This window comes from Magnolia sinica, chromosome 15, assembly GCF_029962835.1.
Source record: "Magnolia sinica isolate HGM2019 chromosome 15, MsV1, whole genome shotgun sequence".
NCBI lineage: Eukaryota > Viridiplantae > Streptophyta > Magnoliopsida > Magnoliales > Magnoliaceae > Magnolia > Magnolia sinica.
The window spans coordinates 41,120,619-41,138,146 of record NC_080587.1 but is presented as its reverse complement, the minus strand read 5'-3'; the positions used below and the strand labels follow the sequence as shown (position 1 = coordinate 41,138,146).

The window sequence follows — 17,528 nt, the reverse complement described above, 5'->3', positions numbered from 1 at the left end:
AAGGTGGGCCTCACAGGCCAGCCCTGTGGTCCAATAAAACAGATGGATAGTGTGCTTACAACACACACATCGAGGTGAGCCTCACACATCATCAACGGGCCCCACCAACTGATGGTCAGCACGGATATACAATGCATACATTATATATGGTGGATCCCACTGTCCTAGGCTGTCAGACGGTGAGGATCAAATACGTCACAGTGGGGTCCATAGCCGCTGGACGGCTTGGATTCAATACATCATGGTGGACCCCCACACGTACAGCAAGTGGGTCCCACGTTTAAGGGTTGGACAGCTTGGATAAAACACTTACATCATGGTGCATCCAGCACCGTCCCAAACAACTGGATAGTGTGGATGTACAACACATATATCATGTGGGCCCCACAACTGTTGGACGGTGTGGGTGCAACACATACATCACAGCAGGCCCCACTGTCTAGCCTATCTGGACTATGTGGATACAACAGATACATCAGGTGGGTCACACCGTCCACGCTAGATGGTGTGGATACAACACATACATCATGGCAAGCCCCATGATTTGGACGATCTGGATGAAACATATGGGGGTCCCACCACACGTGCAGCACGTGCAGGGTGGGTCCCACCGTCCAAACACACTAGACGGCGTGGACGAAACGCATACATCATGGTGGATCCTAAATAGAACACATATATCACGGTGGGTCCCTCCATCCCAGCTGGACCGTGTGGACACTACACGTGCGAAGGGTGGGTCTCACGCCTTAGGGCAGTGTGGGTACAACACATTATGGTGGGTCATTGCAGCTGCTGGACGGTAGTCCAGTAGCATCCCATGGACAGCGTGGGTAAAACAGATACATCAGGTGGGGTCCACGTCAGCGTGGGCCATCAGCCTTAGAGCAGGCTGATATTTGTATTTTCTGTTCATTAGGGTCTGTCCAAACGGACACCCAGGGTAGGCCGGCTAGATATGGTAGCAAGGTGGACCCCCGATTTGGACAGTGGATGCGGTCCGCTAAATGGACAGCGTGGATAAAGCACATTCACCATTAAGTGGGCCATCATACAAGAAAGAGAGAGAGAGAGAGAGAGAGAGAGAGAGAGAGAGAGAGAGACGTGTGGTGATGGAGGGAGCTCCGTCACTATGAGCTCCCTTCTATGACAAAATGCATACATCAAGATGGGTCCCAAAACATGTGGGCCCTCAAAAATGGAAATCAAGGTGAGGATGTCATCCCCACAACAAACTTAAGGTCTAGATGACCTTTACATGATGATTATCAAATAAACATTATGGTGGGGTCCATAGAGAATGACCCTAACATGGATTTATATATACATATCATGGTGAGCCATTGGTCATAGCTAGGGTCTAAAGTGAGATCCGTACCATCAATCAGTAGGCCCCACTTGGCTCATCATCTAAATCACAAATCTAGTCCTATAAACACCCACCTATGGTCCTCTTCTTTAGCTCCTTGGAATCCTAAGCTCCTTGGCTTCTTCTTTGATGGAGGATGATGAAGATTGAAGGGTTGAGATGAGAGATTTGGGGTAGGAAAGTGGGCCTTAATCTTAGGTTCTTTCTCTCCTTAGAATTTTCTCTCTTGGTTGCTTGGGATTTTGGGTAGTGAATTGAGAGAGGAGTGGTGTTGTGTAAGGAGAGATGGGATGAGAGGTATGGGTGTATGAGGAGAGATGACATGAGAGTTGACTTTGGGAATGGGAGAGGTATGGGTTGCATGTTTTGTTGGTAAGAGAGGGATGGGCTAGATATGGGTTGTACTTGACTAGTACTTGATTGATTGATGTGATAGATTAGATAGAGATTCTCTCAAAACTCACAACGCGCTATGTTTTCTCAAGATATACACGGACCCACAACTCCTAGCCTGGGTATCGCATTAGTGAGTGAGACACAGCATTGGAACCGCGGCGACGGTGCGGTCGCTAAGGTACAAGTCTCGAGTTGACTCGACTCAAATCTATGGGATGTGACTTAGGACTGCGCACAAATGCTGTTTACAGGTCGCGGGTCGCCGGGATTTGACGGGGAGGATCACGAGAGTCTAAGGAATGGTACGGACTAGGTACAGGCCTTGCATTTCTAACTCAGGGTTCTATTATGTTAGCCGAGTCTAAGATCGAAACATGGCACGTAAGTCCACAGAAAGCATATGGGCTCTACTATACTAGGTTCTTCCGTTGTTAGTAGCAATCAGGAGTGAAAGGGTTACGATTGGTTACCCATAATGCCTCAGAAAGTACAGGGACAATTGTTATGTCCTCCCCAAACCTCTATGGTATTTGCAAGTCATATACTTTTGAACAATCAACTGACACAAATACAAAGGCAGACAATGAATTCAGACCACATGCAAATCTGACTAAGGAAGGTGAAGTGTCCACTCACTTTGGCATTTTATTTTGCAACCTCTACCTAAGAGGAGCATCTGTAGATACCCCACCCTAGGCCAATAAGCTGATTGAGATTAGATTAAACCCTAATCCAAACCCTGATCCACACTAAAGACCTAATCCAAACATGATCCACACTTAAATCCTAATCTAAGACAAACTATAAACCCTAGAAGCTTGAATCCTAATCCTAAACCATTCAACCCACTGAGTCAAGCCATAGAGTCAACAATGAGTCAACCCACGAAGTCAGTTCACCTAGTCATCTTACCCAATTAACTCACCTTGTCAAACTAGGTTTAAAGCCCATTATAGTCTAAGCCCACATATAAACCCCACTTGGAATATAGAGGGAGATAGCAAAGCAACCACATTTGCCCAAAGCTCCCCACATGTGTGGGACAACATTCGATTTCGCAACCTCTGCCAAAGAGGGGTATCTGTAGACACCCCACCCTAGGCTAATAAGCTGATTGAGATTATATTAAACCTTAATCCAAACCCTGATCCACACCTAAAACCTAATCCAAACCATGATCCACACTTAAATCCTAATCTAAACCAAACCATAAACCCTAGAAGATTGAATCTTAATCCCAAACCAGTCAACCCAGTAAGTCAAGCCATAGAGTCAACCCACGGAGTCAGTTCACCTAGTCATCTTACCCACTTAACTCACCTTGTCAAACTAGGTTCAAAGCCCATTTTAGTCTACGTCCACTTACAAACCCCACTTGGAGTACAGAGGGAGATAGCAAAGCAACCACATTTGGTCAAAGCTCCCCACATGTGTGGGACAACTCACTTACCAAAAATAGAGAGCTAGCAAGGTACAAGCAGCCCTTAAGGTGCCTCTCACCAAGTGGCTCGGTCCATACTTTCGTAAGTTGTTCATCCATGTGAAGCATGTTTTTTTACAAGCCTCTAACATGTGATGAAGTTGAATTACTCTGATACCCCTCCCTTATACTAAAATTATGCCTTATGCCATCCAATTCAAGCCATAAGATTTTTGCCATATGGCAATCTCAAATCTCAGCCATCCAAACCCCTTTTAGCCTCAAGCTTTAAAAGAATTACAAGAAAACCAGGCTAGGAGGCTATAAATACCCCTTTCCCTTCAGGTTTCAATCAATCCTAGAAAATTTAGGCCTTCTCGTTCACTCCCATTAAGCTTCAACCTAGTCATTTTATCCCTCCACCAAAGAGAGGAAAGTGCCATAGGAAAGAGCCCAACCGAGGTAAAGCCTAGCCCAGCCTAATCCAAGAGCCACCTAAGCAACTAAGATCTCGATTCAAGACACTTAATCCAACCCTTGCAACATACTCATCCATCCGACCGTTCAATCTCTAATATGTTTCGTCTAAATCTTAGCATTAGCATTGTACAACACTATTCACTTCTCAAACCCCTTGGTCATTAATCCATCATTTCTACATAATATTGCATATTGCACCCAGTCGGTTCCTGCTCATCAGAAATTTGTAATGACTGGCTTATTGCTTTGGCAAGTACTTAGGTTAGGTCCTCCATCCGAATCTGAGCCTATTATAAGCTTTGCATTCAACGCATCATTTCACATACTTTTGCATCATTTGTGTACGAGAACTGATCCCTTACCTTCAAGAATAGTAAAATCTTATGAAGTAGAGACCGTGCGATAATATGGGTAGAGTCAGTGTTTAACACCTTCTCTCTTTGTAATCGTGGTCTTTTATCCTGAATTTCTGACCACAGACCAAAGAATCATCTTAGGGTTGAGAATCTTCGGATCCTATCTTCTAGCGTTTCTATAAGGTCTAATTAATTGTAGAAATGAAGTAACTGGCTAGTGGTGACCCTAGTCAAACATATTACTTTTTCAATCACAACATAAAAAGCCCTTTAAAAAAATGCTCCCGTGTAAGCACAAGCTGATTCTGCACCCCAAGGTCTAGCGTCCACACGTGTGTTTTGTTCACCAGGTGTATATGTGTGTGGAGTATGCATGTAGGTGTGCATGTGTGTGTGTTGTATGATAGTGTATAGACAAGTGTGTAGAGTGCCTACAACATGTTCAATGTACACATGTGATGCATGTGTACAAGTTGTGAAATGTGTGTGAGATGGTGAATGGATGGGTGATATTGTAACTACTCTAATTATATGAATGGATGAATGCTAAATTTTAATTGTTGGATGACAAGTTAAATTGATGATGTAATGGATGAACAATCAATTAAATGGAAGAATAATGTGTACATAGATAAATGTATGGATGGACGATTAGATGCATGGATGAATAGATAATTAGATGGATGGATGATCCGAAAATTGAGTGGAAAGATAAATGAACAGATGGATTTATAAATAATGATAGGATGAATAGTTAGATACATAAATGAATGAATAGATAGTTAAATATATTCAAGAACAAACAAACTCACAATTGGATTATTAATTATGTAGTTGATTAGATGATCTAATGGTTGGATGTCTTGATTAATGGGTGGATAATCCTACAAATGTATAAATATAGAAATGGGTGATCGGATAATTAAATGGACAATCTAATTTTGTTAAGAGGAATTTATAGCCCTAAATTTTGCTAGGGTCATTACAGATTGTCGGGTCTCTTCTTCTCCCTCTCACATCTCCATCTATCAGTCATCTCATGCAGCACCATCTATTACTTTTTTATTCCACTTATAATTATTTGGATTATTTTCCTTCTCATACATCCCCTGCTGCTCTCTATGCATCTTCTAAGTGTATGCTTTGTGCCTTGCCGAACTTCTTAGATCTTGGCATACTAGAAGCCTATAGTTGTCTAGTATTTGATTTCTTACATTTAATAACCCACTCCTTGATATTAGTTGATGTGAGCAAGCCACCTCCAAAACTAAAACCAAATAGAGTTTTCTACTCAACTCTGGATCTTAGTTATAACCAACTAGGTAATGAGACTACTACAAAATTCTAAATCCCTTAAAATCATATGCATCCCACAAAATAGAGATTATATGTTTGTAAGTGCGTAGAAGGGTGCCTAACCCCTTCCTTCTCTATCATGAAGGCCCCTTACTCAGAATCTCTAGTCACGGATCAATTGCAGGTGTCATTTCATTACAAAGAGTCTTCAGATTCTCTTACCTTTATAATTCTGTAAGTTCTAGTTGACCATGAAATTCTAAGCTGCTTAGCTAGTGGGACTCCAAACCAATTGTATCATTTTATTTTTATTTTTATTTTTTTTGTTAGTTGTTAGTACACCCCACTGTTAGTCCACACTTCACGGTTAGCCACCCCCACTAGGGACTCCAAACCAAATGTATCAAATTCCTGAGTCAATTCACTTACAAACCAGCCATATAAGATCGAAAGCCTTGCGAATAGGCCCGTGGGTGCCCCACTACATTCATAGTTCCGTACAATACATTACCCTTACACGACCAAATATTCACTATGTTGTCAACTAAGTTTGTCAGTTTGTGGACAAACCTACTACTTCACACATGATTGTAGTCATGAGCATACTTCGTTACTTTAAGGGAACTCTAGGTGTTGGACTTATTCTTCATCTTGACCCTTTACCACTTGTCATAGCTTATTCTAATGTTGATTGGGCCAGTTGTCCCACCACTCACCACTCTACAATTGGGTTTTGTATTTTTTGTCTCATCAAGGCTCTTGCTATTACGATTTTTGACCTTATGTGGCTTAAATATTTTCTCTTTAATCTTGGAATCTCTCTTCACATCCCTTTATGAATCAATTGTGATAATATTAGTATTATGCATATCGCAGACAATCTCATCTTTCATGTGTGAACTAGGCATGTTGAGGTTGACTTTCATTTTGTTCATGATTCGGTGGCTAATCATTTTTTATTAATCACATACGTAGCATCCGCCAATCAAATTGTTGATGTCTTTACGAAGAGCTTACCAACTTCATCGTTTTCTTTTCTTTATTCCAAACTGATGATGTGCCCCCATCAATTTGTAGAAGAGTAATCGGAGTAACTTTATTTATTTTCTCATTGGTTTAACTATATGGGACACCACATTAGATTATTAGTTGTTTTGTAATTACATTAAGATTGTGGGCGGTTTTATAACTACATCAAATTGTGGGTGGTTTTGTAACTACATCATATTGTGGGCAGTTTTGTAATTGTATGGGGCAACATATCAAAGGTACTTTCTATACTTTATGTTTACTTATATAATAGAAAACTCATCCAGATTCCGAATGAGGCAGATTTCTAAATTCAGAAACCGACAAATAAGGATGCAATTTATGTTAAGCATAATAAACATGGTGATATATGGCTGATATGTCTTTATGTAGATGATTTAATCTCCATAAGTAGTGAAAGTTTTATAACTGATGAGTTTAGGAAGATTAAAGTTCGTGAATTTAAGATGATAGACATGGGTTTCATGGTGTATTATCTTGGGATTAAGATCGTACAAATGATGAAATTTTATTTATCAAAAGAAGTATACTCAAAAAATTCAAGAAAGATTTACTATTGAAATTCTAAGTCAGTGCATATGACACTGTGGAATTGATTTGAAAGTGAGTAAAGATAATAAAAAATGATCTAGTAGATCTTATCTACTTCAAGTGGTTAATCGGAAGCATTCATTACTTGACCATGATAAGGTCGGACATCATGTATGGTATAGGTTGTTTAGTTGCCACGTGGAGTTTCTAAGTTAAATTCATCTAGAAATAGAAAAGGAAATTTTGCATGGTATGATCAATTATGGTATTTTCTATTACTACGATCAATCATGGTATTTTCTATTCATATACTAAAGAATGTTGACTTTTGAGGTTCACATGTAATGATTGGGATAGTGATACTATTGATAAATATCATGTTGGAATACTTGTCGATATTAAAGTGGTTGATTCATCTAATCCTCAAAGAAGTAAGATGTGGTTGCACTTTTAATGACTGATGTTGTGTACGTTACAGCAACATCATGTGCGACTCAAGCCTTTTGGTTAAGAAGAATTCATAAGGAGATGCACATCCTCATGATGATCCCACGGTAATTTATTGTAATAGTAGTTTCGCAATATCTCTTATGAAGAATCCAATATTTCATAGACAGAGCAAGCACATTTAGACTCATTACCACTTTATTCTATTACTCATGAGGAACGAAGACATTAAGCTCTAGTATTGCAAGTAAGGCGATCAAGTTCTTGATAATATTATAAAGCCATTGAAGTTGACACAATCAACAAGTTGGAAGACAATTTTGGCATGGCAAGTTTTGCAAAGTCCAATTTAAGTGAGAATATTGAAGTCAAATGTAAATAGCACTTCCTAAGTCATGTCATGCACACATGCTTACTACTATCTTGGTGTTGCAATTACATAGGTGGCTTGGCATTTAGGTTTTTAGCAATAAGAGCCATCTTCTAGTTTTATAAGAATAGCAATAGTAGTTGTGCTAGAAATCATGTGGGCCCGTCAAGGTGAATGAGAGAGAGATAGAAAAGTCCCTGATATTTTTAAAAAAAAAAAAAAGAGAGAGAAAAAACCTACTTGATTAATATAAAATTTACATTTGAGTGCCTTTTTCAAAAAGGCTTTTAAATAACCTTGTAAAATCAATTGATATAATTAACATTCTACTGCCTTCCCCTGCATTCCTTCAAGGGCTGGTTGGGTGGGTGTATGAGTGGTCAGCTATTTGGATGGACTCCAACATGATGTTTATGTAAAATCCATGGCAACCACAGGGTGCGTCACCTTAAGTTGGGCCAAGGGCCCAAAAGTAAACCCATCTTTGATTCAGGTGGACTGCATGATTGGTAAGTGTATATGCAAACAATTGCCGTCTAAATTGTTGCCAACAATCACCCTCTAAATTGTTTTCCTTGGTATGACCCACTTGAACCACGTATGAGCTTGATTTTGAGGCTCATGCCTAAATTTTGGTGTAGCATCAAATGGTTGAATTGGATATTCATATAATTGTCATGACGGGCCTTGAATTGGATATTCATATAATTGTCATGACGGGCCTTGTAAAAGTTAAAGGTGGTCTCTATCCCAATTGTTTTCTTTGGTATGGATAAGCTGAATTACAAGTTGGATTTTTTTATTTTTTTTTTCTTTCATTTATTTATTTATATTTTAAAGGTTTGCTCCAAGCCTAAATTGGGTCTGCACATCTAATAGTTGAAATTGATTTTGCATACACATAAAGGTGGGCCTCACCAAATATCAAGTCTTGACGTCCTTCTACCGTATAAGGAGATTATTCACAAAAAAGGAAAATTGGATGGGACATTGCTCTTGATTTTGAGGGGGCCGCCATAATGTTCAGGTAATATTCACTCCAACCATTAGATATTTAGTTTGGCCCAAGACAACCTGTGATTCTAATGAGCCACACAAAGGAAATGGGTGGGAGAGAAATATTCACCCTTGATTTTCAATAGGCTCACCATGATAATTATATGAAATTTACTCAAATGATTAGATTCTAAACAAAAAATTAGGCCTATGGCCCAAAAATCATACCCATCCATGATTCACATGGGAAACACTAATAGAAACTAGAGAGCTGGGGTTGTCTCGTGCATGGTTTTCAATCTTACGGTCCACCCGAATCACATATGGAGATGGAGATGGAGCTGATTACTAGGCCTTTTGCCTAACATGGGTGACACATTTGATTGTCTGGTTGGATTTTACATAAACATCACAATAAGGATGACCCACGCCACTGATCCATTTGCTCGAACAATGGCCGCAACATAAGGTGGTGGAATAATTATTATATCAAATAATAAAGTATTTTTGAAACTTTAATAAAATAAAATAAAATAAAAAAATAAATAAAGATACGGGATTATAAATTTCATAACAATTAGGCAGTTTTTTTTTTTTGGTAAAATTCCCTTTTTTACCCTCGAGTGTCGCATTGCTACTGTTGTAATTGTGCTTGAGTTTGGATTTGCTTATCGGTCTATCAATTGGCCATCACCGTCAGCATTTTTACTTTGGAATTATAAGCTCAGGGTACCGTACATATTTGGGGGTCCATCACTTTTTCACCAGGAGCATGTCTCATTGGTCCCACCACGTTGTGGATGCCCTAAAGCTGTAACGGATCAAAATATCCTGGCTCATGGCCCCACGGTAGAACTTAAGGAAAAGAATATACCAGAGCTCCCAGGACTCAAAATTCAACATACAATGGACAAATCATGGAGGCATCGAGTTCTTCCAATCTGGGAAAATTTTGGACCGTCCACCATATACAACAAGAACAAATCAGATCAGTGGTCTAGATCACCCGACCACGGTCCCTATAATTCCTCTTTATCAAAGCGCTTCCAGCGTGAAAACAAAAAGAGCTCAATTCACTACATCACCGTTTTACAATTCTCTACAATACTCATTTCGGGGTACAAAGATATAACCTTTCGGATCCGATTCAGTGCCCTATCTCTTTGGTGGTCCTCATAGATCGAGGGTCGAGTCTTATTGGTGCCCATTTCACAGCCCAAGTAAAATGTAGTAAACGAGTGTTATTGGCAATGCAATCAGCATCCCGAAAATAACCCTGCAATGAATACAAACAAAACGGTGTTTCTACTATATTGGGTTGTAATTAATGAGGATGGAAAGGAACAAAAGGGGGAAGTAAGAGATGCTACTCACGCCGTGCTGAGAATATCCGGGTGTACGTTGTATTCCTTTGCAAATACAAAGGGAACAATGCCTTGAGGGAGAGCTGCCTGTTTATGGGATCCAAAGAATAAGGACAAGTTATTGTATACGTGGCATGCTTGTACATCACCTATTTTTATTTGTTTATGGATAATAGACTTAAAATCTTATCCGTTGAGCAATCAATACAGTTCAATTGGAGGACACGTGCCAACCTGAAACTTTCACCAGGTAGTGGGCAATTTGGTCAGACCCTAATACAAAAATCGAACCAGTAAACTCAACACGTAGGTAACGGACATAGGACCGCTAGAGTCTTCATTTCCTAACAGTCCATTTTGCTCATGCAGTTCGGTGCGCCCGATTAGTGGCCGAGTCTGATTTTTTCCGGTGATGCATGCTGATAGTTTCCCCAATCCTATGAATGGTCCAGATATCTCACGTGTGCGGTGAAGGCCCATCTTAGGCAACCGCGTGCACTTGTTACAGGAGCTTTCCCAAGTTTATCTCTTCAAGAGATGCTAATTCCAAAATCCCGTATGTTTGAATAGCCTACAACACTTGTAGGGACCCGGGAAGCGAAAAGCACCGTGGGGCCCACCGTTACGTCTATGTGACGTGTCCTTCGCCTATAAGTTAGGCCAGCTTATGCTGAGATTAAAAATAGCTAATTCAAAACTAAATGTGGGGGCACACTGCAAGAAGTTTTTTAACCGTGGTCGTCGTATCACACTGTTTCCTGTTAACATGAACCGGCACAAATGGGTCCTTATGCCTCTGTGGTAGGGCGCGGTTTGGCTAGTGACGGTGATATTAGCCAGATGGCTAGTGGTCGGTGCTATGTGGGCCCACCAAGATCTATGTGATTTATCTACACCATCCATTCATTTTTACACATCATTTAAATAATTTATACCATAAATGAGGCAGATCAAAATCTCATGTGGACCACACCCTGGGAAAAGAGTAGTGATTGAACGTCTACCATTAAAAACCTCCTAGGCCCACTGTTTATTTGATATCCAACTTATAGATTAGATCATATATACCTAGATGAAAACAAAAAACAAATATCATCTACCCCCAAAAAGTTTTTAATGGTGAGAGTTCAATCAACATTGTGTGGCCCACTTGAGATTTTGATCTACCGCAGTTTTTAGATGGTACCATAAAATTATCCGGAAAAATGTGGGGTCGACAGAGCACCGACCACTAGCGCCATTGGCTGGTGTCAGGGTAGACGCCAATCTGTTTCCTCGGCGGTAGACTCAGAAAGTGAAATCACGCTGTGGTGTGCGTGGGTGGTTAAAAGAAAAGAAAAGTAATAATAATTAATTGAAGTAGCACAACTAATGGATAAATTGTACCCTCGCACCCTTCTGGGGCACGTGCTTTCTACATCTTATAGTAGGAAATTCGCGTCCCGAACACGGCATCTACCAGCGCACTCAGGAAGGGACGTGGCACATGCACGATCCAGGGCGTTTATAAGCGGTCCCCGCAGTGAGTGTTCTTTTGCCCATGTACCAGCTGGTATGTTTATCATCTCATTTACGATGAAATAGACAGTTACGAAATGATAACCACACGTCTAGAAACCAACATGCATGTGTCAACAACCACATGAGCGGCCAGCCTGACATTTCGAGCAGAACACATAACAGTGATGGGGACCATCTTCTGGCGCCACGTATCCACGAGCCGGGCCTTTCGTGTTTGGCCCTGGACGATGGATGTACTGTGCATATTCGACGGATGAGACTAGGAGGAAGGCTAATTCTACACGCTGCTTCTTCAAAGGGACGTACAAGAACGCAGTACACATCCATATATGGCATGGACGGGGTTTGGCTAGTGACGCTGCATGTGGCTAGTGGTCGGTGCAATGATGTATGTGTTTTATCCACGCCATCCATCTATTTTAAAAGATAATTTTAGTGCTTGATCCCAAAAATAAAGTAGAACTAAATTTTAGGTTGACCACACCATGGAAAAATAGTAGTGATTGAATGTACACCATTAAAAACCTCCCGGGGCTCACTGTAATGGTTATTTGACATCTAACCTGTTGATTACGTCATACAGTCTTGGATGACGGTAAAAAAACTTTTGTGGCCCCAATAAGTTTTTAATGGTGGCCGTTCAATCAACACTGTGCGGTCCACTTGAGATTTGGATCAACCTTATTTTTGGCTCATAACATGAAATGATCTGGAAGAATGGGTGGACGGCATGGATGAAACACATACATCATGGTGGGCCCACATAGCACCGAACACGAGCCATTGGCTAGGGTCAGTAGCCAATTCGTTTTCATACGGCATTTGTGATCCGGGATGTGGATCTTCCTGAGCCGATAAAAATTAAAAACATAGCGCTGGTATCTTCATCAGGTGGGCCATACACATGCAGTCTAATAATTGTACAACTAAAACCAACGGTTTATATTCATCAGAAGTGTGCTTCTCACCGAATGAATACACCAGCGTAATTTTTAGGAGAGTACAAGTGCGCAGGAGAGATGCCACCTGACCAACGCTCGGGATCCAGCACATGTGACACAGGTTACCACGTGCCGTGCGTATCTGTTTAGCGCTTGATATTGAGGAGCATGGGGAGAGAGAGAGTCAGAAGAGTGGACCTGTACTATGGCCACGTGTAAGAGATCGCCTCGCAGTCCAATAGCTAGGGAAGCAGCAGCCATGATAGCTGGACCTGTAAGGAATCTCACAGCCATTGCAAAAGCTGCAACGGAATTCCCACATGCTATGATCCTTGGCTGCAATGCCATGAACAAACCTGCCCCATCATCACAACCAGAAACATGACATTTTATCAGTAGCTCACTCGGATGTGTGGTATCTTTCTTACATGATTGATCATGATGGTGTCCACCGTTTCAAATCTTCCCTTGTTCTGTATTTATTTTATTTTATTATTATTTTTTTTAAAAAAAAAAAAGAAGAAAAAATTTGATACTCTTGCAGAGTGTCAAAAATGATACAAAGGTTGCAGCGTCACACAAGTAATTCAAATTAAACTGTCCAAATTGTGGGTTCCGTTTAGATTTATCACCTACTAAAAAATCACAGTTATTTTATTATCCCATTATTAGATTTATGGACATTTGTTGGATGACTAAAAATGCAAAATATCCAATATCCCCATCTCAACAAGTGTCCACTAATCAGAGGTCAGGATTGCTTGCACAGTCTAATTTTGGTACTGTGATTTCGCTACAGTGGGCCTCACAATTTGATGGATTTCATGTGAGTTGTCGTTTGCCACTTGTACAAATTATGAGTGCCTAAGTATCAAGGATCATGCTCATCCAGAGTATCAAATGGCTCTCCATTATTTTAATGGTTGTGAACGACTGACCCAAGCTAAACATGGCCATTCCAAGGCCTGCATCCGACAGTATGGAAATGGACTGGGCCACAATGGCAGGCATCTGAACATGCCACCTGCAACAATACCCAACATAAGCACACACAAGATAAAATCTAAATAATTTAATCATTAAATAAATTTAAGAAAATAAATACAAAGACAGATATTTAGGAGGTTAGCTAGCATGAGCCTCAAATAGGGGCCCTCTCCACATTCACTTCAGCACACGGTACATGTGCAAACCTGGGAACTGTCTGGGATATCTGACCCGTGCATAAGGTGAGGCCCACATTACAGATTACCCAATGCGATCGAGTAGACCACCTCGTAACAGAACAAGAGTACGGTTTAAAGATAAGCTTGCCAATGGTCCAGATCCTACGTACATTTGTGACTCACATACTGAGCACTGGTACCATGATCTCTCTTGGTCATCTGAGGTGGGGCCCACAACAATACTGCTTTCAGATGTTCCACGTACATGTCAAGTTGGTACGATCAACAGACAAGCTTGATGAATATGATGTGGATGAGTCTGACCTAACCAACTGATAGGCCATTCAATGGGTGGACCACTGTAAAGCTTTCTCTTGATGGATGCTCTCAACCTTTCGTGACCGTCCAAAAAGAATAGTGGTGGATAGGATAACAATGAACATCCAATCAGTGCCTTAATTATGGTTAATATTATATATGGCCCACTAATTGAAGGGTCCAGATCCATCATCAAAGTTCACCCAATCAAGAGCTTTTCAATTATGACATTAGCTAATAATTACCTGAAGGAGATTAGAGACCAAGTGAGACCAATTAAGCTGGAGTAGGTGTTTGGATTACGAATTAGCTTCCTCCACACCATTATCAAGATAAGCCTAGTCATCACACTGGTTGGAGGCATGGCATTTTTCTTCCCTCCATTGCTCCTATTCCCATCAACTTCTTCCTGCATTTCTATCTCTCGTGTATCAGCGAAGTTGATTTCGTTGCACTCCAAATACTCTTCTTGCGGCTCCTGCTGCCCTTCGCCTGAAAATTCGACCAACCCAAAAAAATAAAAATAAAAATAAAAATAAAATAATCCAAGTGAAATAAGCAAAGAAAGCAGTCGATCGATGGACAAAACAAAGTGTAATTGGAGACTAAAGGCGGGTTTGGGTGCGCACAACTGAATTGAATTACAAACATTCAGATAAGGGTGCATTTGGTTGCACCAAATTCTTATGACACGACGATTAATCAATATAATTTAGTGGAAAATGACAGAAATTGTGATTGTGTATGCAATGTAGATGTGGGAAGCAAGAGAGATCCTTATATATATATATATATAGAGAGAGAGAGAGAGAGAGAGAGAGAGAGAGAGAGAGAGAGAGAGAGAGAGAGAGAGAGAATAAGTACAAATGAGTCACTGGTCAATTCAGGACTCACAAGGTCAACTCAACCTGGTGAGTGACTTGAGTCTCAGTTGGAGCCCCGGTTTGCAATCTATGTACTCAACAACGATTGCAATTTGATTGCAATTTGATCCAATGGTGCACCCAAACACCGGTAATCAGATTGAGGATCTTGGGCTCCAAACCGCAATTACTTCGTTATTCCGCCAATCGTCATTTTACTGTCATTTTATTTATTTTTATTGAACTGAATATTTACGATCCAATTCACTTGCGCATCCAAACACGGCCGTGTTACCTTTGCCTGGCAAGACCTCCATACGAACTTCTTCTGCCGTACTCAATTCGTGTTGATTCCCAAACGCCTCCGAAACCGGAGATGCGCTTGAACTCCAAACGAACATATGAAGATCTTTTGCCACTTCATCGGATTTCGAAACGGATTGCTGCCCATTGGGCCTTTTCACAGCAGAGTTCGCTGCTGAAGTAGGTAGGCCATTCGTAGACGGGATGGTCTTGGAACCAGTCATCGGCAAAAGCATGTCCGGATTTGGGGCTGGGTAATTCGCCCCTCCAGCTGACCCTGCAGAACCCACGTTGTAGTGGAACCGGGACTTGGAAGCATTACCACTGTCCTCTTCAAAATTCGACGGCCTCGGTGTGGGACCCCTCGATAAATCGGCAGAGCCAAAATTGGAATTCCGTCCGCCGGCCACCATCGAATAGAAATCAGTGTGGTTGAAGCTCGAACCCCTCGGTGTCGGATTCCGCGACGACTGCAGCGAGTATATCTCAGCATTTGTCAGGTTGGACGGCCGTGGAGTAGCACCCGACCGTCTTGAGAATATATCTGACCGGGATGCGTTCGATCGCCGCAGCGTCACATGAAGCTTACCATCCTCCTTCACCTCGGCCTCTGTCTCTAGCATCTCTGGGCCATCCATAAGTGACATTATATCAGAATCGACGGCGATGGAGATAATGGATCCAGCCGTGTCCGGGAACTGCTCCGTGATAAGTATCTTCGCGCCTCTGTACTCAAACATGAAGAGCATCAACGTGTACCAAATGATACACTGCAGGACGACAATCTGGACCATCAAGCTGCCTGAGAAATTTCCGTACATCCCCTTAAGAAGCGGAATTCCCATGACAAGAGTGTTTGGGAGTGTGGAAAGGGAGAAGAGGGTGATGGTCCAATCCAAGGATCCGTTCTTGCTGAAGTTGGCCCAGATGGCTAGGATCACGAGGAAGATTATCTTCTGGAGGGTGTCAGCGGCGATGAAACGGAGGTTCATGGAGTAAGGATCGTTGGTGGAGATGAAGTGGAAGGAGAGGAGGGGGACGGCGAAGAGGGCGACAAAGCGGTTGATGCCAGAGCATTGGTCTGGGGAGAAGATTTTCCACCATCTGACGGAACCGTAGGCTAAGATCATGGCGACGTAGAGCGGGACCATGGCGGTCATGACGTGGTAGAAGTCGGAGAGAGTAATCATCTTGCTTGCTTTGGCGGAAGGGTTTCCTTGGAAGATAAGGAGCAGAGAAAAGGAGATGTGAAAAAGGAAGAGGAGGTTTTAGGGCATCGAGGAGCATGTGTTTTGGTTTTGTTTTGCGTGGTAGTGGAGTTTTTCCAGGATACAACTTTGATAGTTGCTGAGGGAGTCGAGAGAGAGAGAGAGAGAGAGAGAGAGAGAGAGAGAGTGAGTGAGCTTTGAGAAATGAGCGCGAACCAAAACTAAGCTGGAAGTGTCCAATGGTGGCAGTCCCTCTCTCTCTCTCTCTATATATTTATTTATTTTTCTTTTTTTTCTACTTCTTGGGGTTTGGTTTTTGGTGGAGAGGTAGAGATGGGTTGTAGAAAGGAGGTGAAATGGAAAGTAAGCTTTTTTAAGATGATTTATATATATATTAACAAGGCTTTCTTTTTAAGCGAGATAGAATACAAATATTTATTAGTGAAGCTTAACGTAGAAATGGATGCGTAGTGCCATCGTGCTGTTTAAATGAAATGGGATCCGTCCATCATATGTGGGCCCTTCAGAGTAGAGAACTTGGTTTCTTAAACTCAGGTTGATTCATAACACAGCTTAGCTAAACCATTAAAAATCATGCCTAAAACCTTTGAAATCACATGTTAAGGCTCACTGCAGTTTTTGGGCAAGATGAATTTCTGGATGTCCAGTCATCCTGGTCGATCGGATTAGATGTAATACGAAAAATACAGAGCTGACCGTGATGGGAAATGTTTTTTTTAAATTATGGGCTTCTCGGTCCGACTTTTCCAGTGGTGTGGCTCACCTGAGTTTTGAATTGGTCTGGTGTTTAGACCCAAGGTAAAAAGGTAAAAAAGGCACATATGACGGACAGAATGGATGCCATTAAAACTTGATGGCAGCCTCACAAGTTGATTTAACTCAGACATGTTTGTAGAGGGGATCAGCCACTTTTTTGTTTTAGGAAGCCATTTGTGTCCTGCAATGCAGTCTAGGTAGGATCTCTATGGGACCTACCATGATGTATGGGTTTCATCTATACCATTGATCTATTTTGCCAGTTTGCCAGTTCATTTTAATGATACGAGCCCAGTGATGATGAGTTAGATCCAAGGCTTAAGTGGACCACACGGTTGGGATTGAACTCCCATCAC

At 41.4% G+C, this 17,528-nt stretch overlaps 1 protein-coding gene across 1 annotated transcript; it reads right to left on the bottom strand.

Annotated features, from left to right (window-relative positions):
- Positions 1-9,680: 9,680 nt before the first annotated feature.
- LOC131227235 (probable auxin efflux carrier component 1c) lies at positions 9,681-16,542 on the bottom strand. The gene is made up of 6 exons (XM_058222989.1): positions 15,180-16,542; positions 14,267-14,513; positions 13,476-13,561; positions 12,736-12,893; positions 10,086-10,162; positions 9,681-9,987 (listed from the first exon to the last, which is right to left on the bottom strand). Exons 1-6 carry the CDS (start codon positions 16,375-16,377, stop codon positions 9,921-9,923), a joined length of 1,833 nt encoding a protein of 610 aa, XP_058078972.1. The 5' UTR covers positions 16,378-16,542; the 3' UTR covers positions 9,681-9,920.
- Positions 16,543-17,528: the final 986 nt, after the last annotated feature.